Source organism: Brachyhypopomus gauderio, chromosome 17 (assembly GCF_052324685.1).
Source record: "Brachyhypopomus gauderio isolate BG-103 chromosome 17, BGAUD_0.2, whole genome shotgun sequence".
Classification (NCBI taxonomy): domain Eukaryota; kingdom Metazoa; phylum Chordata; class Actinopteri; order Gymnotiformes; family Hypopomidae; genus Brachyhypopomus; species Brachyhypopomus gauderio.
The window spans coordinates 13,909,262-13,933,163 of NC_135227.1; the positions used below are offsets into that span (position 1 = coordinate 13,909,262).

The window sequence follows — 23,902 nt, forward strand, 5'->3', positions numbered from 1 at the left end:
TCACTATTTCACTGGCACCTCACTAGCCAGCAAGGAATGTGGTACGACAGCTGTCCTTTTACTTCCATGGTGATTTATCACTATGTCTAGCCCCCGTCACACTTTTTATGTGTTTGTGCATACGTGTGTGTATGTGTGTGTGTGTGTGTGTGCATGTATATTTGATGCCAGAGGGCTCAATGCTGCAAAAACCCTACTGACAGCATATTAGCAGGACACATGGTAATAAATAAATAAGTCTTCTGGATGATGTGCCCTTTGACACAGAGCATTGGCAATATTAATGGTTGTACTGGGTGTTGCGATGGTCTCATTTTCCTTGTGACGGTGCCTCCTTCATAGTCATGACAAGTTCAAGTCCAAAGTGGAAATAGTTTCACAGTATCACAGTCCTCATAAGAATGCCAGCAAAAGCATTTAAATGCATTATGAGAGAGTTCAGCCCTGCCTGATCTGTCCATGGTGGGCCAAGTATATGTGTGTGTGCGTGTGTGTGTGTGTGTGTGTGTGTGTGTGTATTACAACCCAGATCCAGATGATCAAGTGAGCCTTATGAGTACATGGAATCTCTGATCTGCTGTTCCAAAGTTCTCTAGTGGAACTGCAGACATCTAGAGTGAGCATGCATCCTGTCTCACACCTAGTTGGCAGAGTCACTGATCACTCATAGCAGGCCAACATTTTCAGTCTCTGCTGCCCCAGGCTTAAAGCTTTGAGCTTGAGTGGAAACAGAAGAGGGAGTGTTCTGTGGTGAAACAGGTGGGAAATAGTATCTAACTCCACATTTCTGCTTGGTGTGTTTGTGTTATTCCTCCTGGGATTTTGGGAATGATGCTTTAGAGGGGTGCAATAATGCAAACTCATCAGCTCTAGTACAGGGTGTTAGAGTGCTATTTCACCTGGGACCTGTGTGTGTGTGTGTGTTAAACCAAGTCTATCCGTTTGTTACCGAACGGTGGCCTAATAAATGTATTAGATGTACATTTCTTTCTTTCTCTCTCTCTCTCTCTCTTTCCCCCTCTCTGCTTCTGAGTCACTCACGAATATACACACAAAAACACTTAAAAACAGCAGGGAGACCTTGGAACACTGTAATTCATTGCAAAGTATGAATTTCATAGTGAAAGGCCATTAATATACATTATATGTGCAGAATGACAGGAATCAAATAAAATATAAAACAGTGGGAAGCTGTACTAAAATATGTCAAATATCACACAGAGGCAGTATGATATTTTATTAAAAACCCTTTTCTCACACCCACAGTCAGTCAGACACACATACACACAAGGCACAAGTACAGTGGTTTAGTTTTAGATATATTTTTAATGGAATTCCAGTCAACTTACAGAGTAAATCTAGAAACAGTGTAAAAGACAGAAAGAGAACCAGGCAACAACCTTAATACCTCTCCAAAACTATGATAATGTAACATCTACCTTAATACAATTATTTTTGTATTATCAATAATTTGTAGACATTACCAAATGCTGAAGTGCATCAGTGTGTTTACATTCACACCATGCCTTGTAGTTTACTAGCCTTTCAGTGCTTTTGATTTGTGTTTGTGACAGTGTAGTGCGAGCTCATCAAGAACTTAACCCTTAAAAAAGTCAGGTCTTTCACTGTTGCTTCTACAGGAATTAGTCTTTATCGAGTCAGGTCTATTTTCATCATTAAAACTGAGGAACGGTTTAATCATCCAGCTGATGCATTGATGTTCCTCATTGTTTTTCAAGTTTAAAAGTCCAAGGCTCTGTAGGACCTACAGCCGATTCACAGCAGAGCCATCAGCATTTTGGCCAACAGTTCCACAGGCTTTGTGAGTATGTCCAAGTCCCGTGAGACATTATGAGGCTGGTATAGTGAGAGCGGATATGCTGGAGGTTCTGACCCATCAGCACTCTCTGCTCAGGACTTTCAGATAGATGCCATGGCAATTCACACTGCGTGAACTGTCAAAAATTAGGATTCCGTGTTCCTGATTACCTGAAGCGGCTCTGTGTACAATCTTTGGGAAATCGGGTCAGGGGCATTACTTTGTGTGCTGCTCTGAGGGGCCCCATACATGCCTGGAATTATGTGCTTGCAAATTCATCACTGGAAATGGAATGGCTGTGTTTCAAAAAGTGATACTGGGTGTTGACACTTCTGAAATCAAGTCATTACATTACAGATCATGGAAATTAAAAATACAGATACTAGAAAATACACTAGAACAAGGGTTCAGCTCCTGTTTAGAGTTTCTAGCAAGGTAAATGGCTTGGGACCTGTTGTTGAATTTGAACTTAAGATTCATTAAAATGCTCTGTGTGTGCTTTGTTAAAAAAATAAAACAGACACCACCACATTTCTTAATTAGGTTTGCTCAACTGATTTATGTAAGCAACTGAATCATTCGCTTTAGTTTCGGCTCATTATTAAGGTACTTCTTCTAGTCACCTGCTGGTTTGGCAGAACCTTCAGTGTTCAAGCTGCTGTTTCTTCCTGCCAGTGTCCATACGGTTTGAATGGAGCCCTAGTGTTGGTTCCAGGCTCACCCGTGTACACAGGAGACTGGAAGCTTCCATACAGTGACTGATTCAGACATGAACAGCTGGAATTAGCTTGAGCAGCCATGCGTGACATGTTGAAGCTACTTTACGGTATTCTATAGAGATACTTGATTGTGTTGATGTAGCTTGACCGAGAATATAAAATTCATAACAGAATGAGTAGTGATAACCTCAGGTTAACAATATCAGTGTTCTTATAAGAATTGTGTGTAGGTAAACCTTTGTATTTAAACTGGGAATCTAGAGGTTACAGTCCAATTTCACACCGACATCTATTTAATATTTTGAAGGAGAGACCTTATTAGTGGGAGCAAGACTGTTGGCAGGCCTTCAATTTAAATCCGCTGTAAAAAGCATCATCTTAAAGCATGGCTTCAACAGATTACTAGCCTGATGCAGCCATGTTAGGTCAGTGAAGTTTAATATGTTGTTGTTGTCAATGTTTGTATGCACAACCTATTAGCTTTGTGGTTTTGAACTTAAAACAGACAGCCTCAGGTAGCTTTCACGTCTGAATGTCTACCTCACCTCTGTACTCCAATGCTGTCATAAAAAACTCCAGGGTTTTGAAGCATGCATGTTTGTGAAGCATGCTCTGAAGCATACATGTATGGTGGCTCAGGTAACAGATTCTGTAATAAATGCTCACTGTCATTTCCAGATGAGGAAATACATACACTAGGTATATGCTGCAAACCACCAAGTCCACCTAATTCCACACAGCCTTTCAGAGACTTGACAGATTTACATGACTGGCATCAGAGTAACCAATGCAGACAGGAAACCCCTTGTGGCACCTTGTGGGGGGAAATAACTGCATATATCCGGCAAGGCATCTGCTCCAAACAGCCAGACATTTGTGCCTCAACAGCAGCAGTGCTTGACAAGGTCTAAGACAAAAGACAGTTCACGAACAGCTGTTGATAGCACATATGACTATATATATATATATATATATATATATATATATATATATATATATATATATATATATATATATATAGATAGATAGATAGATAGATAGATAGATAGATAGATCATATGTTACAATAGGGCAGTGCTATTAGACTGTAGTCTTTTTCTTCTGCATAGGCTATTTTTTGTGGGTGAATGTTATTTCCTCTGACTAGTATATCTCCTCTGACTAGTATATATAAAATATCCTGCAAACTATTAGTTTTTTTAATGTAGTCACAACACCAATAGAGGCAACAATTCAGATTTCAGTTAGTCATTTCATTTCAGTTACACCATTACATGAGGCTCACGTGCCCTCACAAATTCATACACACGCACATGAACTTCACGTATGGAAGTGGAAATGGTGGGTTTAAACCATATGGTCTGTGTGGCTCCATCTCCTCCTACACTAGTCACGCTGCAGCCGCCCCCTAACAGACACACAATCCTTAATCCCAGGTCCCCCCCCCCCCCCCCCTTCTCCTACTCTGGTGCTCCCTCCCTCCCTCCCTCCTTCTGTTCCTTGCGTACCGTTTGTCCTCTTTAAGAAAGTGACTCAGTGTGCTGAGTGGGCACTTTTCAAACTGCTGGGGAGAAGATAATGTATTCAGCTCCAGGTTTCAGAAACTGAAACCTCCACCAAGCATGGGCTGTCACGATGCTGGCATGATCATTTTGCAGATGAAAGAGTTACATCATTGGTTAGATTGATACAATCTGATGCATTTTCTGTCATTTTATAATGACATTATAAAAACAACAACAACAAAATCTGTATATTGCTATTGCAGTTGTGCATTTTTTGTAACGATAATGCATTTAGAACATCTAATATAATCAGCCAGGCTACAGTAAAGAAGTACTCCGTTGCAATAAATAGGTACATTTTTAAAGATTTGCATGTCTGACACTCATTTTTTGTTATTAAAGCTTCTTTCAAGAAATACTTCTTTCTTGAGCGCTCAAAAGATTATTGCTCCTCTATGGTTCTGCCCTTTTATTATATTTATAAAATGGACATCATTTCTGATATAGTTCCAATATTTTGATTGAGTATTTTGATTTTATGTGCTGATGTACATTTGACGTATGCTAAGGAACGTTCTGCTGCAGTCAAAGGAAAACACCCAAACATATATGTGAACATGTTCTGGGTAGTTTATGCAGTAATTCCGAAAATCTCCATCAAAGCTGCATGGGAACTCATGACCACAATCAGGCATATCACATTTCCAAGAAATCTGAAGGAAGGTTTTTTATATAGGTAATGGATGTTGACACACTGGAGTCATTAACACCCAAATTCTCTCTCTCTCGCTCACTCACTCACTCACAGATATTCATACACATATGCATATACATGTGTACATACATGCATATACATACAGTACATCTACATACAGGCCCTTCCTCAACTAAATGCTTGTTTGTTCCCTGGCATTCCTGCAGGCATAGTCCTTAGCATAATCTGACACAATATCATTATGATAAACAGTTTGCAGTGTAACAAACAATACAATTCAATGTCCTAAATATACAATGCAGCGTTTTTCTTCTCAGCCTTGTATGCATTGTACATACACTGAATGGCCACTTAATTAGAGACGCCTGCCCTTTCAGGATTGGAGCTTCCTAGTATAGTAATTTGACACCTGAGCGCAGCACAAAAATCCAAACTGCCATTCTTCCGAGGTTTTGTTGTGCATTGGTGTCTAGAGTATACTGGGAATGGTGTGATCGAGCAGAAGTGCCCAGTGAAAAGAGACCCGGTGGACGTAAACTCGTCGAGGAAACGAGTTAGAGGATGTTGTTAAGAATTGTTATGATGAACAGGTGGTGCCCAGTCAAGCAAATTGCAGCTAAATTGAACAGTGGTACTCCAACTAACCAGCCTGAACACACGGTTCATTGTTCCTCAGCGTGGATGGACTATAACAGCACAAAAACAGTTCAAGTGCCATTGCTGTCTAAAGGAAACAAAGACACGAATCCAGTTAGCAAAAAAGCACAACAATGGAATGACTGAGCAATGGAGAAACATCTCCGGGTCAGATCCAGAACCAAATTTCTGTTGCACCACGATGGCAGAGTCAGAATGTGGCAAAAGCAGCATGAAGTGATGACCCTTCCTGTCCGGTGTGGAAACACTTCAGGCTGGTGGAGGTGGAGTAATAGTCCGGAGAATGTTTTCTTGGCACACTCCATGTCCTCCGATACCTGTGGTTGGACATTTGGACAGTCGGGCTTACCTAAGCACTGACTAAGTTTGTCCCTGCATGGCAGCTGTTTACCCTGTGGCACAACAACTTTCAGCTTGACAATGCACAAGGGTCATATAGTCACAGACTTGTTCCAGGAACATGACAGTTTTCCTTGCATCACTGGCCTTCACAGTCCCCATATCCTGATTCTATAGAGATTCTCTGGAATAAGGTAGAACAGGCTGTTCAGAGCATGTCAGTACTTCTATCTAATTTATGGAAACTGCAAGGAGCTACCCTGTCTGCATGGGCCAAGTTCCTACAGAACAATTTCAACATGTATCTATACTAAAACAAATTGGTGTACTTCTGAAGGCCAAAGGTCATCCATCGCTCTAAAGGAGGGGTGCCTCTAATGAAGTAGAAATTTTGTGTACAACACTGTATCATCATAACCCTTTATACTATGCAAGTATATTCAGTGTCTAGAATGTAGAGTTTAATGGATTTATTAAACTCCATTTAGACTGATTGAATCACAACAATTTGTTGTGGTTCTGAAGGTCAAATGAGGTCCAGTACATTGCTAGATGGGTGACTCTAAAAGGGACAATTTTTCATATTTTTTCATGTTTTTTACTTTTCTCTATTTTGCCCACACTCCATTTACTGATTTCCTTTACAGATCATGCATACGTGTTTGAACTGTTCATAGCAAGGTTCTCGTCAGTATGATTTTCCAATCACATTATGCTAATGTTTTATGGTCAAACTCAATGCTTTGGGTAATCTAGTCATTCTAAATGTCGAGGATCCAAGAGATTTTATAAGCAAGGTGCTTGGAAAAGATTAATTCCCTGAGCCAAGAGACATGCCACTGTTATTACTTATTTTATAGGACTGGTTTTAGTACCCACTGTTTTTTATATCCCAGATTGCCACGCCACACTTTGCAATTATTCAGATCAACAAGATGTTTAAGATACACCTAAATCTTACCATCTAAAAGAGGACATCTTACTGACTATGACATTTACTGAAGTCTGTTTCCAGTCTCTCTCACTTTGTGTGAGACACACAGCATACAAACACATGCGCACACACAAACACACATACTGTTCAGTTATTTGGAGTTTTAATTGCAGCACTGATATTTTTACTGTTTTAATCAAACTCAAAAGCCCTGCACAAATTTCCTTTTTATTGAAGTCTGTATGATCTTCAGTTTTTATGAAAACAATAACCTTTCTCGAGTACTTGGTTGAACATCTGTGCCTGTTCTGCTAAGCAGTCACTAAACAGTAAACTCACCAGTAGTGGATTTAATCAGGCAGTTCAATAAAGACAAAGTGAACACTAGAACGGTTCATGTACATATTAATTCTCAAGCATTTCCCCTTCATCATGGTTAATGTTGGGTTTCCCGTCAGATCCACATTTACACTGTCCATGAATGTGTTCAAATGAAAGGATAGTAGTGGATGTTTCTAGGCATGGTCCTCAGTGACAGTAGTCCTATTCACAACATACATACACCCACAGGCTCTGTCACTTCCTCCCATACACAGGAAGTCCTTGGGGACAGGGAGAATCTCAGTAGGAGTGCAGTCTCCTTTTATTTGTTAGTGTGTGCATGTGTATGAAGCTACAGCGAGAAAGAGAATGATAGAAAGATGAAAATGTTGCTTTGCTGTTGTCAGAAAGGCTTCTGTGTGTTTTCCATGATCCAGTTAATCTGTATATTCAGTTTTTTTAAACATGCAAACATTTTCTTCCAGATGACACTTTCCCAGATTATAGTGCCGCTTTCATTATACTTTTGTATAATGAGTGTTATATTTACAGATTTGGAATTTAAATATTTAAACATTTATATTTAAATTTGGAAATTTTTGTAATCCATTAAAGACTTAATGCTGATTATTGCTCTGTTCACAACTTTTTAGACTTGGGAGAGGACTATGCTGAAAAGATAGTGAGGGTGGATAGTAAAACAGACAGGAAATAGGATAATTGATGTGTGTGTGTGTGTGTGTGTGTGTGTGTGTGTGTGTGTGTGTGTGTGTGTGTGTGCATATACATTTGTGTGTGTGTCAATGTGTTCATGTGAGTGCATTAGATGAAGAAGAAAAAAAAACCAGACAGGATGTTCCGTATGCCGAATACACAAAGATGAAGGGCAACAAACCACTAGGGCCTTCTGAAGCTGTGTGTGGCAGAGGTCTCTTACAGGTCCAACAGCCCTGTAACCCTCGCCTTCCCATGGCCTGAAGACTACATATCCTGTAGCAGCTTCCCTTCCGTCATACCAACTGCTGCTTTTTTCCTTGGACCCTGAGCCCCTCATTATGGCTCCATATCGTGCAGTTTCCCACTTCCTGCCCCCATTTGAGAGCAGGGCCATGGGGAATAGGAAGTGGCTCAGCGGAAACTGGCAGTGCAGGCTGCTGAGCCGTGAGCCCAGGATGCAGGGAGTGCGCCGTGACGAGCACGTTTGTGCGTTGAGGGCGGTGATGTGCTGAGTGTGTGGGAACTCCACAGAGCAGAAACTCTGCACTCGTCTTCTAGGCTCTGGCTCTAAGGTTCCCCCCCAAAGTCCTGAACTTTAATGAACAGTAGTGTAGTGGTGCTTAACGTGTGCACCTTCAAATACAGCTGTGTGGGTGATCAGTTGGTGTCACCTGCAGCTCTACTGGACATGAACAAGATATTTGATGCATCATACGTGGACTCATAGTTGGTATTATAGTTTCTTGATTAGTTTTGCTGTTGATTGTAGAGTTCAGGACAGTCAGAGACCTTTCGTTTTTCTCAGAGCAGAAAATATTACTAAAATTAAATGTGCCAGGACACAAGACAGTTTAGTTAAAGTGTTGTAAAAGCAAATGCTTACAGCAGCTTTAAGGCAAAACTGCACTGGAAATACTGATCTACTCACAGTGCAATAATGGACAAGGATTTTTCTTCGGTCCATGTGTAAAATGCCGTTTTTAGTTTAGGACAGGTTCTTTTAGCTTACAGTCCTGTGTAATAATGGTTGCAGTTCCCTTTATACTTACAGACCTTGCTGACCTTGCTGTGTATTGCGCTCGATCTGCTCCCATATTTGGACATTGCTCCTTTTCCCACTCACACTCCTTCCCCTTTTGGCACACTTTGCACCGAGGACTGTAACATGAACAAGCATTCATTTGTCTACCTCTAAAGAGACCACTTGTATATTGTGTCTTGTCTCAAACCAAGGACTGTGAGCAAAATATCAATACGGCAATATGCAAATCAATACTGTATCAATATTTATGAATGTTTCTATTCTTTATCCATTGTGAGATGCTTACAAATTTAAGTGTAGTGTTTAAAACGTCCAGCAGGTGGCATTTAAAAAAAACGGCAGGCTTTTCGCCATGGATTAACCGCATTTGTCAAGGAATAACCACCGGCAGTCACAATTTTGACTTCAGAATTTAAAGCTGTCATTTGGGTAAACATGGAAAAATGTTCATTTCATTTAAGTTACAATTACATTTCAATGTTTGTAAATTGTAATTCAGGTATTTGTTTCTTTTGTAATCTCTATTTTGGTACTTTAAATTTACTCTCCATGTTGTGTTGTTGGTTTTTATAATTAATTAAGGTATGCATGGCATTGTGGCATTGTTATTGTTAATAACTAATAGTACTTTTGAAATATTTTCTATAATAAACTGTTAGTTATCGTTAATATTTTTAAAATAAAGGTATCGTATCGTACCGTGAATCCTATATCATGATATATATATATCATATCATGAAGTTGGCAATACCCACCCCTAATCACAGTACATCATCAACATTGAATATTTTTGTAAATAGTCCCGAAACTATGTACTCAAGATATTTGCATTTTTGTGTTTCGTTTATAGAATTGTAGAATTATAGATTCTGTTTCTGTATCCTAAATGTACTCATGTATGTACCATTGTACTGTGGCCTTGTGTGATTTGGACCGTCACTTTGGAAGGTTAAATGGGTGCTCTGACTGCTACGCCACAGTGCTGGCTCTTTGGTCTGGGGGTCAGTGCTCATGTTTAGTCATGTTGGACATGAGTTCAAGTATTGGGTACAGTGGTTTCGTTCACTTCTGGTCTACTTTTTAATATATATAGAATTGTTTTGCACATACACATGCATACGTATGTATGTCCCTTCATCAAGCACTAATTAAGACAGATTCCATTGAGGAAATCCAGTGAATTAAAATTTTACACAATTTTAACCCTAGTAACAAATAATGAGATAAATTGCATGATGGTTTAATTTACACACTTGTGCATTGTTCTCATTCAACTGCTCAATGCCATCTGATCATCTGAGTAAATCCTGTGGGGAAGTTCAATTCCACAGTGCAGGAGAGAGGCAAAGCAGGCTCTCTTAATGCTCTCACTAAACACAGTTAATCCACACAAGTATGAATATTACATTGCTTTATTCTCATTTTCTTCAATGTTGATTCCATAATTCCGACGTAGGTAGTAGGACACAAGGGCAGTTCAACTTCATTAGAGCTTTTCCAGGAGTCACTGTCAGTACAAGCTGGTCAATCAAAGACACATAGACTGGGTGATTGAAGGCATGCTGAAAAAGCAAGCAAAGGCCATAACAGGAAAACCCTGGAGCCAGGAACATAAGGACAGTAGAACTGATATAGCAAGTGGAGTATATTAGATTACTCAGTGGGGAACCGTCAGGGCCCTCTACGCCCTCTCAGAGGGCCTAAAATATTCTTAAAACTTAACATATATATAATATAATTTATCCAATTTTATTTTATCTACTTACAGTTTCACAATCGACATCTAAACAATTACAAAAACATAGGCAAATAAATTATTCACCCGTGTCTATTCAATCTGTGTTGGAAGGTGAGGGATTAAGTGGAAGCCTGTGAGCCTGTGTCTCCCCCTATCAGGACTGTGATGCCCGCTGTTCATTTACAGAGGGCCAGGAAGTGACAACAAAGTTGACCAATCATATCTTTCCTCTTAGTGGACGGGCTTAACTGTATGATAATTTCCGCCCGCTGTGGCGATGCTAGCTGTCGTTAGCGTACCACCGCTAGCTGGTTTCGATTCATTCCTTTGATGCCCTCGTGCGCGTTTACATATTCCGCTTCCGAGGAACACAGAGCTGTGAACCTTATTTTGTTGGAACCTTATTTTGCTTAAGAAGTTATCTAGTACAGATATTATTGTTTATTGCGTTTTTAAAGCTGTACTGTCGTCTCAATTTTTAAATTTTTTTTAACTATTTTGTTTGGGGGGGGGGGGGGGGGGGGTGAGATATGGGGTCTGGAATTGAAATGAACCCTTACCCTAACCCAAACCCTGACATCCATTTACACTCATGGTCCTTTTAAATCTGCGTGCATCTGTTTAATATTGTTTAATATTAGTCTTTATTTGATCACGTTTTGCTTTTGTATTTATTAGTTTTTCACTTTCCAATAAATTCTGTTCTTTCTCCGCCTCGTTATATTTTAATATGTTTTCATTACTGATTTTGAAGGCTGGATAATAATGTTCTATTATTTTATTATTACTTTTAAATGTTCTGATGAATTGGTAGAGGAAGATTGCCTAAGAATGAGATGCATGTGCGTGTCTGTGTGTGTGTGAATGTGAGAATAATGCACTCTGCCACTTTTCCTACTGCCTGGGACTGATTCAGTGCTATCTCGCTATTGTTATGCATTGTGTGTGTTTCTCCTTCGTAATTGATATTGTGGTTTTGTAATGTATGATTTTTCGAGGTTAAAGCAATCTACTGGGGCATAAACTAATCACTAAGGAAAGAAGGAAGCACGTTGATTAGGTTGCAAGGCATGATGAAGGCTAGATGCATAAACAGAAATTGATTTTGATTGGTGTTTATTATAGCAGCTACAAGCTACTGAAACACTATCCAATATTGTCAATCATATTGCAGAAAAATCTGAAAATAATCCATTGATTGTCAGAATTTTATGGAAGGGATGACAGGAAATAAAAATACTTGTTTTTGCAAGTATGGTAAAGAAAACATTGTATAGTGCTCTGCTCCCCTTAATCCAGTTATGTGGCTCAGTTGCTGTTTGTAAGTGTGGAGGTGCAGAAAATCTAAATCCGTCATACAGAACTGTGGTGTGCCAAACAACATGCTTGTCTATCCACATGCACATCCCCCCCCCTTCACTTTAATTTTCATATTAATCTCTGCACTTTGATGCCTCTGCATTTTTATTTTAGTTTGGCTCAGGTGGATTGGTTTATTTATGTACGTACTTATTTGTGCATTTATTTATGTATTTATGTATTTTTGACAACCCGTCCTTTTGCTATATCAAAGGACACTCCTGTGAACGAGCGACTCCATTTCAGGTTTGTTTTTCACAGGGAGACGTTTGAAACGTGGCATGGTGCAGCTGGAACGCTACCACACTACGGTACCGCTGCTGTTGGAGGGGAGGGAACGTCGTCCGCTCAGCCGTCTCTACTCCAGGGTAGGGGCCACACTCATGACCGCTGAGGGCTCCCTTTAGTGGGCGGGGAGCGTCAGCCAGAACACAGGCTGTCTAAAGGGGTTCGTTCCGGAGCTCTTCTGTGTTCCAGAACTTCAGGGACATGGTGTTTCCTGTGGATCAGAACACGCGTGTGTGTGTTTGCTCCAACATAAAACAGACATATCTGCATGATGTTGCATGTCTTTACTGCGTACTGATAATGTGTTAATTGAAGCAATGACACTGCTTATTCTGATGTTGTGGGTCATTTTATCAAAGTCTTAAGTTTAGTATGAACATACAGGTATTGTGTACAAAAACATTCATCAGTGCATGTATGATTTTGTTCAGCTATTGCCTTAAACCAGCATATCACCAGTATTATGGTGCTGTGTGGTTTTGGTTCTGTAGAGCTCCGCGTTATGGTACGGCCCCTTCTATTGTGAATTCTTCAAACTTCCACACTGTTGTCAAATCCTAAGTTTCACCTTTCATGAAAATCTACAAAGAATCCCACTTTAAGAGTGATGCTCTACTTCAAAATGGATTGCTTCAGTGCTTCTTGGAGCTAAAGCTTTTCAAGTGTTTTCTGTTGTCCTTGAACTTGTACATCATCTATTTAACACTCAGCATGAACAGATTCTGAGTCTGACAACTTTCAGTTGTCTCCACTAAATGTATTAAATATTTTGTATAGGCTGTCCTCTTTATGTTACAGTTATACTACTAAAAGTATATATATGTGAGTGGAGCTCACATAATAAAGAAGACCCAGTGAGGCAGCAGAACACCTCAAAGTGCTTAGAGCAGCAACAACACAAACAGCAACATATAGCGCAGATGTATCGACACCAGGAGACAAGCAGTCTGCACCGACAGCTAGGACCTTTGGACTTGAAGAGAGCGGGGGACTAAATGGACACAGCAAGAGACAGAGAGAAGAAGTAAATGGAGCTAGGGCCAGGGACAGGGCTGATGGTGGGGTGTGTGTGTGGCTGGGCGTATCCCTCACGCAGTGACCAAAGATCTCTTCTTTCTCTCGTCTACTTGCTTGACTTCAGTTACATTTCAGTGAGGGCACCACTACAGAAGGACGTACTGGTGGGCTGAACCTCTTCCACTGATACAGGAAAAGAAGTTTCTATTCTAGCGTAGACTACAACTGTAACAAAATACTCAATACTTAAAGCCCCTGTCCATTTCAATCACATGATTATAACATCTTAATAGTAAAGATACGCACTGGTTATCAAGAAATATAATGTGTTAATGTGTGTTAATACATGTGGCAAGTAGGAGCACGAATACGAGCAGAAAAGGCTGTATGCAGCCTTGGGTTCTTAACCCACCTTTTTAGATAGGTATCTCAAACACTGACACATGGTGAGCAGAGGTACAATTCCAATGATGGATTGATCAGCGACTGTGAGGTAGTCCATCTGCGCAAACACAGGTGCAGGTGACTCTGATTGGTACACTGACAGCAGTGCCGTTTCAAGGTATTTGGGGGCCCCAAGCAAAGACACCAACCGCCCCCCCCCCCCCCCCCCCCCCCCCCCAACCTAAGTATGGGATTACCCGGGACTAGGGTTGCCACCTAGGTCTGACAAAAAACAAGGACACTGTCATACTGACACAGGGTGGCGAGTGTAATCTGTTGAGCGGGGGGGGGGGGGGGGGGGGGGGGTTGGCGAACGTAAGTTGTTGAGCGGGGGGGGGTGCGAACGTAAAATGTTACCGGAGGGGTTTAAAATGGACACAGCGAGAAAAAAACAGATTTAAAGTGTGCAGAAACAGTCTGAATCGTGGTTTTAACTAACCTAATTTTTTCCGGGACTGAATATTAAAAAGAAGAAAAACCGGGACAAACCGGGACGGCCCGGGAAAACCGGGACAGGCACGTGAAAACCGGGACAGGTGGCAACACTAGCCGGGACGTATATATTGTTTTTAGCCTACCTGCTGCTAAATTACACCATTTGTACAGGTAGGCCTAATTTATCCAGTGTAAATCATCACTTACCATTGTCTTGTGTTTTTTTGTGTTCCTCTTTCTTCTTTTGTTTTCTCTTTTGGCTTCCTGATGTATAAATTCGCTTCATGGTTAAGTTTCATATTTGCCGGCGTCTAAAACTTGGCTGTCTGCCAGGACAGTCTGCCTGCCTTCAGCAGCTTGTGGGAGGGGCCCCTTGAGGGGGATTCTGAGAACAGTGTCATTGCTCATGACTTTGAGAATGTAAAGGGGGCTCACACAGTTTGTCGCTGCATTTAATTCTTAACCTGTTGTTGTCTGGGGGCCCCAGGCCAGCTTGGGGCCCCAAGCAATTGCCTGGTTTGCCTGCCCCATCGCGACGGGCCTGACTGACAGACCTCACGTCATGCACACTAAAGTGAGTCCTGCTCAGCTCCAATTCAACAAACGAAAATGGCAGAAAATGTCAATTAAGAAAAAACTTGACAGAAAAGACCACAATTACTGTCTACCAGTTCACAGTAAATTACTCATAATAGCTACACATGATAGTCAGAAGAATATCATTCAAGCGAGCAGACAGGGTCTTTAACAAATGCAAGTACGTATCTTACAAAAAAAATTGACAAATCACCAGAAATGCCTCACTGCTTTGGTTTGACATTCAGTCTGTGGTTTGACAGGATATTATCAGCCCCAGTATTGATGGATAACTACATTGTATATGATTTATTATAGCTACTATAGTAAAGCACGTTTATCCAAGTAAAAGATGTGCTATTGCAGTGGAAAACTGTGTCTCTGGAAGACCAGCACTCATTACTGAAGTGGTTTGATTAAGCAATGTGAGTCAGACAGTCCCATGCTGGATAACCATCCATTAATTACGTATACGGTTGCAGATGGAAATGACTATGCCATGCAGATACTAAATACCACAATTAATACACTGAATGACATTGGCTACAATTAACAGTGTTAACTGTAATAATGGACCACTCCAAAATAACAAAAAAGCTGTAAGAGTTGAGCCAATGATTGTTATTTTTGACAAATTTCCACATTAGTGTAATGTGGAAACCATGTAAGGCTCGACTGTCAGGATGTTTTTTGCTATAGAAACAGAACTGGCTTGAAACCCATTGTTCACATACATGACTAATATCAAACAATCCACTTAAATGCGGCATTCCTTCATCTCCTTGTAACTGCAACAAATCCGAACGCAAAGAAGTTGTTCACAAATGCATAGGCTTAAGAATCTATTCCTCTATTCCTGTCATCTTACTCTGTTCTGCTTATTCTCTGTTGAAAGGATCTGTAAATGCTGGTTTGAGTCTATTTTAATCTTGCGGTATTTTTTCTGTATTAACCACTGTTGTTTATTATGGGTCAGATTTGGTCTTCTGTACATAGTGACTTCAAATCTATAAGATGACAGAAGTTAATTTCAACATTCAACAATTCCTCCTTATTATACCCGTATCTCCAGTTAGCGTTGACCCGATGAATTGCCACATGCTCCGATGGAAAAGTTCAGCAGAAACACATCCCCTGAGCTCTGTGTTGATGTAGACTGCAGACAGTCACAGTCAAGAATGAAGGACGGGTGGAGAAAGTTGTCGTGCTGCTGAAAGTAAAAGCACTTTAGGAGCTTAAAAGTGGAGGGCACATGGGGGAGAAGGGGAGTGCGAGGCCATGCTGTCTGTGTTGTTTGTTTCTTCTGTTCTCAGGGCCCTCCCGCTTCACTGCACATCCTGATAGAGGCAGAAGGGCAGCAGTTGATCCTGTCTCTGGAGAAGAACGAGTAAGTCTGTCTGCATCCAGATCCAATGCCATGCAGCCTCACACTGCAGGAAACAGGACAGCGTGCCCACGGGCGAAAGTACAGCGCAAGACGTCCAGCCACACAGTTCAGATCTGCTTTAGAAAAACTATGAGGAACATTTAAACTTTTGCATTCAGTTGCAAATTTGTTATGATGGAGACCGTCCAATGTGGTGTGAGTTCATAAAATATATGGACAGCATAATTTGTATATTTTTTGTTGATGTTGTTCATTGCTGGCCTAAATGTTCAGAAGCAGAGCCGTGCAAGCAGCAAAAGTAGTGTGTGGTGTGTCCACATGCTTGTGAGGAATAAACTGATTAACCACAGCATGCCACTATCTTCCACAGCAACACACTAATGAAATCACTTACACACAGATACAAAGAGACAGCGTGTGAACAGACAGTCTGCCGAAAACGTCCAGAACCCTCAAAGGTTGATACTGCAGCTGTAAAACAAAACAAGACGTCATGAAACACAGTGATTAGCGAGCAGCTTTCACAACAAGGTGCAACTGTTTGCAGCCTTCAGCAAAAATATCGTATAGCTCGGGTGCCGTGGGCACGCAGACAGCCTGGCCTTTCCTCAGCAACTCCTTCATCACTGTTTATTACTGCTGAGTTTGTTATGTCTGCAATCATGTGTAGCCGTTACCTTGTTTGAAACACAGTGCTCCCACAAATGGATAGAGACATTGGTAGTTGCTTGATCAGCAAACAGACCCCTAAAACGTCTGCTGCAATACAAGTCAACGGCCAGATTCCAGTCCACGCACGCGCACATCTGTTCGCAAATTATTACGCGGCCCATACAAATATTCAGCAGTTTATTCAAATGTTTCTGAGAAAGGAACCACACTGCATTATACTGAAAAATTGACTCACATGTCTCATTCATATATTGTGTAAATATTCTCGAACACACGTGAATCACCAGGACGGGCTCACGCGCTACAAGCTTCTGCGGTTTTTACTTTTATTTTGAAAGCGTCTCAGCAGCAGCAACACTGCACTGAACCGTCAGACTTCGTTATACTATAAGCAAATCTGCTTTAGATGCAAGATAGTGGGATGAAGACTGTACACGTGTTCCTCACAGCTGGGGCAGGAGGAGGTCCTAACCCAGGCAGATCCCATCCCAGCCCAGTGCTTGGCTCAGACACCTCCTCCATCTTCTACTGATAAAGGCAGGTGCGACGAGGTCGTTATGGTGGCTGACACACAGGCACCGACGTAGGTTATTAAGGAAGAAACAGAGGGTGTGAGGTATGAGTGTTTCCTCTCATTCAGCGGCGCAGGAAGGAAAAACACAAAAACATGTCATTACTGTGACAACTGCAAACATCTCCATAGCAACCAATACTCCTTGTTTGTAACTGGGGGTGGAGGGCGGATGGGGCTGTATGGTGCTTGTTGGAATGACACCTCCAGATCAGAAGAAGAACCCATCTATTGATCATAGGGAGGTGTACATATACACACAATCTTTGCAATTATACCCACACATACACAGTACAGACTGGCACAATATTTTAGACAGAATACTAAACAGGTCATATTTGATAAACGTAAAAAGGTTAATAAAGGTAGTTGTAGTCTAAACACTCATCAACGCAGAACAGGGAGATGCTTGGAGATATTCCGATTGGACACGTGTGAGAGATGCTGGTGCTGGTCAAGCAGAGAAAATACTGCAGTGGTGTCTCAAACTGCCCTAAACACACTGGATCTGATGATGAATGCAGTGCCTCCTTCTGCTTTTGGATGCATGAATTATCAGCACGCATCCATGACTCCAGTGTTAATAAGAGAAACTGTCAGTGTCAGATTATTTTTTAGCACCAATTACGTATATTATTCTAAAGGTGCAGTCTCAATACAGTATTAAAATACTGTAATACTCAATACAAAGTCTCAGTACAGCATTACAGAATACTGATTATTATAAATACTGAATATATTCTGTAATACAGAATATTACAGAATACTGTAATACTCAATACAAAGTCTCAAGACAGTATGAAACACAGATGTGTTCAGAACATGGCATCTTAATAAAGGATATTACTTTTTTGTACTGCTTTTTAATTTCTTACTTTCTGATACTTTAGTGTAACAACTATGTATAGTAATGTTTGGTCTACGTGTCATTGTGAATGATCGTGTACAGTGTTGGTTTCTATTATCAGTGTTTTGTTTACTGGAAACCACTCTGAATCTAAAGCAGTGAAGCAAGCATATGTAAGCTCATACTGTGGCAGTATTTTGAACATTTGAACATTCATCTTCCAGTAAACCGTTAATTCTTATTTCAGTGTTCAAAAACAAACTGACAATAAGGTCAGCTTGATGGTTACTTCTTTATTAAGATCAAGGTTATTCACTGCTCAATAGTTCTTGTTTTGTAAAAGTTGTCAATGAAAATGTAAGCATCAGGTGCTAGTGATTCCACAGGCAGTAGGGCTGAGAAAGAATGAAGCCTTTAGTGGCTGATAACTAAGTCTGCAGTCTCCCAAGTACAGCCTTTCCATTAAGGGCCTAGCTGTGAACTTTCCTTCTTTTGCAAATTAGCTCTCCACCGAGACTTCAATTATTATTTTTTTTTTTCTTGGAGCAGAAATTAAAGAAAGATCCTGGCGTTTAGCATGTAATCGGGACTTGTAGAGGGTTCAAAGTCTGTAGCAAGACAGAGAAAAGGAGAGAGTAATAACATGATCTTAGCAATAAGAGATGTCCTTGACTACATAGCAAAGTCTAACCTTTTAAATGGTCACACAACGCAGACACTCACAGGAGTTGCATGGCGTTTCAAACATATTCATTTATTTTAAACGTATTTATGCCCCTTCCCATTTAATCTCTCTCTACTTCACTGGGATATTTACAGTTCTCAGAACTGTTCATCCCAGTGGAAGTCCCCCCTTCTCTTTGTGTTTCTTCCTAGACTTCCTTCCATCTCCTTGTAAATGTCATAGACAGTGACTTTTGGCATCTTCCTATTTTTGGAGCTGGGCGTTACCACAGGGATTGCTGCAACAATTCTAGCAGCAATTCCCAGTCCTTCTCTAAACCACTTAACAAATGTGCTCTTGTATGTATTTTTTATTTTCCTTTTTGAATGCTGAAGGGCTCATTTACCTCAGAGAACATCAGATAAGATGTCAGCTTCATTTCTGCAGTTTTTACCCTCTCTAAAATGGGTCACCTATCAACTGTATGAGTATTGTGGAATGGATGATGAGGCTAAGCTGTGTGTGGCAAGTCTGTGTGCACGTGTTGTGTGTATGTATGCCTCGGTGTGTATGCAGGTATGTGCACATGTACTTGTATGTGTGTGTTGAATACATTACCCTCAGTAATTGGCTGGAAATTAGGCCGAGAGAAAGATAAAGGCAGGAAGAGGCATTAAGCTAATGGATTTTCCCGAGCCCCATGCTGCAAAGTGCAGCTTTGTTTGAGATATTAAAATATCGTATTGATAGGCTTGGTGTCAGCAGTCTGTTCAAATGACAAATTACAGAGAACAGCGAAGGGAGAAATGAAGTGTAGCCAAGTGTACAGTAAATCATGCACACTAATATAATGGTGCACAATGTCCAGATTAACCCCTTGAGCCTTTTAATCTGTGTCAGCCGACAATAAATGCACATTTTATCTCTTGCTACAGTAGCATTAGGTATTCATAATTTCCAATAAAGGGGTTTCATCTCCATGAAATGTACGATGTGTATGCTGTGTGTATTCCCAGTATACACCTTGGTATGGGTCTCGGAAACAATGGCAGGAGACATGCGTCATTGGTAGATATCCTGCTGTCCTGCTGAATCTGTGTACGTCACTGTGTGCTTCAGAACAAATCAACCGTTCACTTTGCACTATAAAGACCACAGTCGGAGACTGGCAGCGTGGTGTGCTAGGTGTGGAGTACAGCTCTTTGGGTAGGTGGAAATGGCTAATTTGATGCTGGTTGTCTGCTCTTGCTCAAAAAAACAAAAAAAGCCCCCTCGCTACTCTGCTTTTACTCTAGAAGTGATCTGTCTGTGCAGCATACATGTTCCACCCCCACGCTGGACTCCATGAACTCCGCATGTTGAAACAATGCATAAATGTCAAGGGTAAAGCATTAGATCTTGACCTCAGTTAGAAACTGCTCTTAAAACAGTGACCAATCCAATTTAGCAAAAGGTGCCAGAAGCATTTCAATAATCCTCCAGTCAGCTCCAATCACAGAGCTGAACCAGTTAATGACTGTCCCATTAATCCCATTAGAACATGTGACAAAATGGCAGTTTTCTGAAATTATGATAATGATATTACTAGCTTTTAAACCAACCAGAGCCAACAATGTATTATTATTTCTCATAACTCTGATCTGTTTGGAGGTGCACACAGTATTTGAGGTCTGCCTTCTTCCATAAGCAATGAAGGTCAAACGTTAGTGTACTTAGTGGTTATTAGAAAAACACAAGTTATCAACACAACTCAACCACAACCACATTTTTCTGAAAAACCTTGGAGAGTGGTATGATTACTGCTAAATTTAAGAACACTCTGGATGTTATGAATGGAGGCCTGGAAGAGTGGAGCCTTGTGCATGTGCTCTAGAGTTAATGGCCCTGTTTGGTTAGAGAAAACTTACACTTTGTATCTGGAGCAACTCCATAACCATGAAGTATTTATCTCCACAGTATGTCTGCCAGAGGTTTGAAGTTCATGTTGCTTCAGTACTCAGTTTGGGTAAATCAGAGTTACTGGCTATAATCCAGTTCTACTCATTCCTCTTTATTGGCCCATTCAAAAGGGGGCTGTAACTCAGTCTATTACCCATCTCAGTGGAGACCTCATTCCCCTGTTCTCCACTGATACTAGTGCTGTTAATGCGGTGACAATTTAAAAAATCATCTGTTCCTTGCAGGGAAGAAAGACAGACCATTGTGCTTCATGATATGCAATGCAATTTAGTTTTTAACTGCAGATGTGGGACAGTAGGTGGGAGAACTATGCCCCAAACCACACTGATATTTATGCTTGTGAGCTCGAGCTTGAATTTAGTGTGTGTGTGTTGGACTAATGTTCTAGTTAATGGGCTTGACAGCCTTGTAACAGTGCTGTGCAGAATGGACTAAATATCTCCAAGAGTAATGGACACTTCAGCATGAATAATTTGATGTCAAAGACCTTGGTTTTTCTTTCAACTTTCTTGTCATAGTTTTGGTGGAACTCAGATATACTTTATTGCAGTGCTCTAAAGCCAAGTTTATTCATTTTGGCCTCATCACTCTTTGCTTATCTTATTCTTGTGCTTGTTGAAATACCTGCCATAGACACTCAGTCACAGCTTACAGACGGGGGCGGGACTTACTGCCCTGGAGCGCTTAACATGGCATTTGTATTAACTTGGCAAAGATGAGGTAGAGTAGCAGTTTGCACCCCTGAGCGAATGTGCGCAGGATCCACAGGCTGGAAGTTGTCAGCCAATGAGCTGAGAGGCAAATCCCAAAACAAAACATCAAAAAAAAAAAAAGTTCCAAAACAAAGGACGTGTTCCATAAATGGCTGTGCAGTTAGCATGTTGTCACTTTGTGTGTAATGAGTTTTTCATCAGCCAGCTGAACGTTCTTGGTCTCACAGTATTATAGCCTGGCTTCCTGTTCCCACAAGTGCATTGGACCTGACCCCTTATGATCTCATCACTGAAGGTCAACAGCCAAACCAGGAAACATGTCCTCCTTTATCAGCCAGATGTGATAATGGCAAAAAAAGAGGAAACACAATGAAGGAGAAGGGGATTTTGAGAGAGAGAGAGAGAGAGAGAGAGAGAGAGAGAGTGAGAGAAAGTAATCTTAATTGTCAAACACTGTAGTTAAGGTACAGTGAGAACTACATGTAGAACAGGGAATCTCCACAGTGAAACAAAACAACAGAGAATGGAAGTAAAATTACTGCATTGCTTTGTTAAGTGTTAGTTTCCCTTTGATCTCTCTCTGTCTCTCATCTCCTTTTCTTACCCCTTTTCTCTCATTCTCAGCTAGCTGACAAAGAGCTGACTGAAAGCTCCGTTAGCTTGGACATCTGGTTAAACTAATGGAAATGCATTCAAATGGACTAAAAGTGGAATTGCTCACAGATGCTGTAATAACTTCACACAGCATCCGTGCCAGTCAGTGTCGGTGTGGGGAGTGTACTACAGCACCTTGTTTTGGAGAATAAATGTTTGGAAACATTTCTGCTCTCTCGCATCTTGAACACACCGTGTTAAGTAAAAAGAGGTCTGGCTTTTACTTGATTCCTACCTGCAAATGAGCTGCTTTCCTCTTTGCCTTTGTCTTCTTTTGTCTTATTTGTTTCAAGATTCTCTCCACACAGAAGAACACTCAAAAGTTAACGTTCAGCCGCTTTAATGAGGCAAGTTTTAAACAAGGCCCAAATGTATCACAAGCTTGGTGATGCCACCTGTCTTTTTGCTCCCAAAGTACAGCCTAGTCTAAACGAATCACTCTCAGATCCAAAGTAGAGCCATACATCAGGCCAAAGAGAGTGATCAGAGATGTGCAATGAGCTGAAGACTGATGGATGAGGTTCCATTAGATTACTTGGGAATTAGAAGTGTGGAGAGAGACACAGACAAAGACAGACAGAGAGAGAGTGAGAGGGAGTGAGTGAGAGAGAGTGAGTGAGAGAGAGTGAGAGAGAGTGAGTGAGAGAGAGTGAGTGAGTGAGAGTGAGAGAGAGAGAGTCAGAGAGAGTGAGAGAGAGAGAGTGAGAGAGAGAGAGTCAGAGAGAGAGAAAGCAGTTAATGAAGTGATGCTAAGACACTGTGATGATCACAAAGTGCAAAATGCAAATACATTTAATACATTTATTAAACCAAATTTACAGTTTGCATTCTCTGTTCTCTAGTAAAGGAAACAAATTTTAGGTTGTATAGAAGTCTTTAAAAGGGAGAAGATAGATGCCAATTTGCCCTTTGATATGTTGTTTCGAAAGAAGAAATGCCTGGTAAGGTCTAATTACCAACTCCCCAGTTGCCTGTACCAATAACAGAACTGGTGTGTAAAAGGTGAATGCAGTAATTTAATTAATTAGCCTTTTGTCCTGCATATGATTAAGCCTAACAAATTAATGTTTGGTTAAATGTAGGGATATAGCTTTAATCCAGTAGATGTTCAAAGTATAGTGAAACATTTTACAGCAAATTGATATTCTCGGTAATTTCAATTGTAACTGGCGTGGTAACAACAGTTAATTGGTGCTTTCATAAAGCATTTAAGAGCTTATGTAGACCTATGTGGTTTACTAATTGCCCAAGACTGAAATAAAAAAACAAAAACAAAAAATGCAAACTATTTAAGAAAAAGAAAGAATACTCATGGAAGATGAAATGAATTGGACAGTCACCCAAGTTCACATTTATACCATTTGAGCAGTTCAAACCTGTCACAGGACCATGTTAACCAATGAGGGATGAGATCAGTGAAATATGGAAATAAGAAGCTATAATCTTGTCCCCTGATCAGAGCCAAACCACTTTAAAGTATTGTGGCCTGGTGTCTACAATGATATTGTTCTGCTGTAAATCCAGACCAAATGTGATAAGAAAATGTGTCCATCACACAAAATAATATTATACTAGTGTGTTCCTAGATCTGGAGGCATGAGCTTAACCTCGCACTCTCACCCAGGGGTGACCAGTGATTCACTCTCAAAGAGATAAGAACAGCCACTTCTTGTCACCCCAATGATCAAAAGATGCCATAGGGAGTTCGTATGACTGAGGGAGAAAAAACATTGTAAACAGTCCCTTGGGCTTCAAACTGACAGCTTTTCAAAGTTCATTCACCTTACATACACACTGGCCACATTCACCT

At 40.7% G+C, this 23,902-nt stretch overlaps 1 protein-coding gene and 1 long non-coding RNA gene across 5 annotated transcripts in view; one reads left to right on the forward strand and one right to left on the reverse strand.

Annotated features, from left to right (window-relative positions):
• adam12b (ADAM metallopeptidase domain 12b) overlaps positions 1 to 23,902 on the forward strand; it is a 90,453-nt gene that overhangs the window by 3,396 nt on the left and 63,155 nt on the right. For 2 of the 4 annotated variants that reach the window (XM_076978822.1, XM_076978824.1), the window contains exons 2-3: positions 12,112 to 12,233; positions 15,939 to 16,012. In XM_076978822.1, coding sequence (XP_076834937.1) covers positions 12,112 to 12,233; positions 15,939 to 16,012 — 196 coding nt within the window. Of the gene's footprint in view, positions 1 to 12,111; positions 12,234 to 15,938; positions 16,013 to 23,902 lie in introns of those variants that run through there. The other 2 variants (XM_076978823.1, XM_076978825.1) reach the window with 2 other exon arrangements.
• The window catches only part of LOC143480960 (uncharacterized), a 34,214-nt gene continuing 21,361 nt past the window's right edge, over positions 11,050 to 23,902 (reverse strand). The window contains exons 2-4 of the long non-coding RNA XR_013121922.1: positions 14,257 to 16,483; positions 13,583 to 13,672; positions 11,050 to 12,364 (exon numbers count right to left, since the gene is read on the reverse strand). This is a non-coding gene — a long non-coding RNA (uncharacterized LOC143480960). The remainder of the gene's footprint in view (positions 12,365 to 13,582; positions 13,673 to 14,256; positions 16,484 to 23,902) is intronic.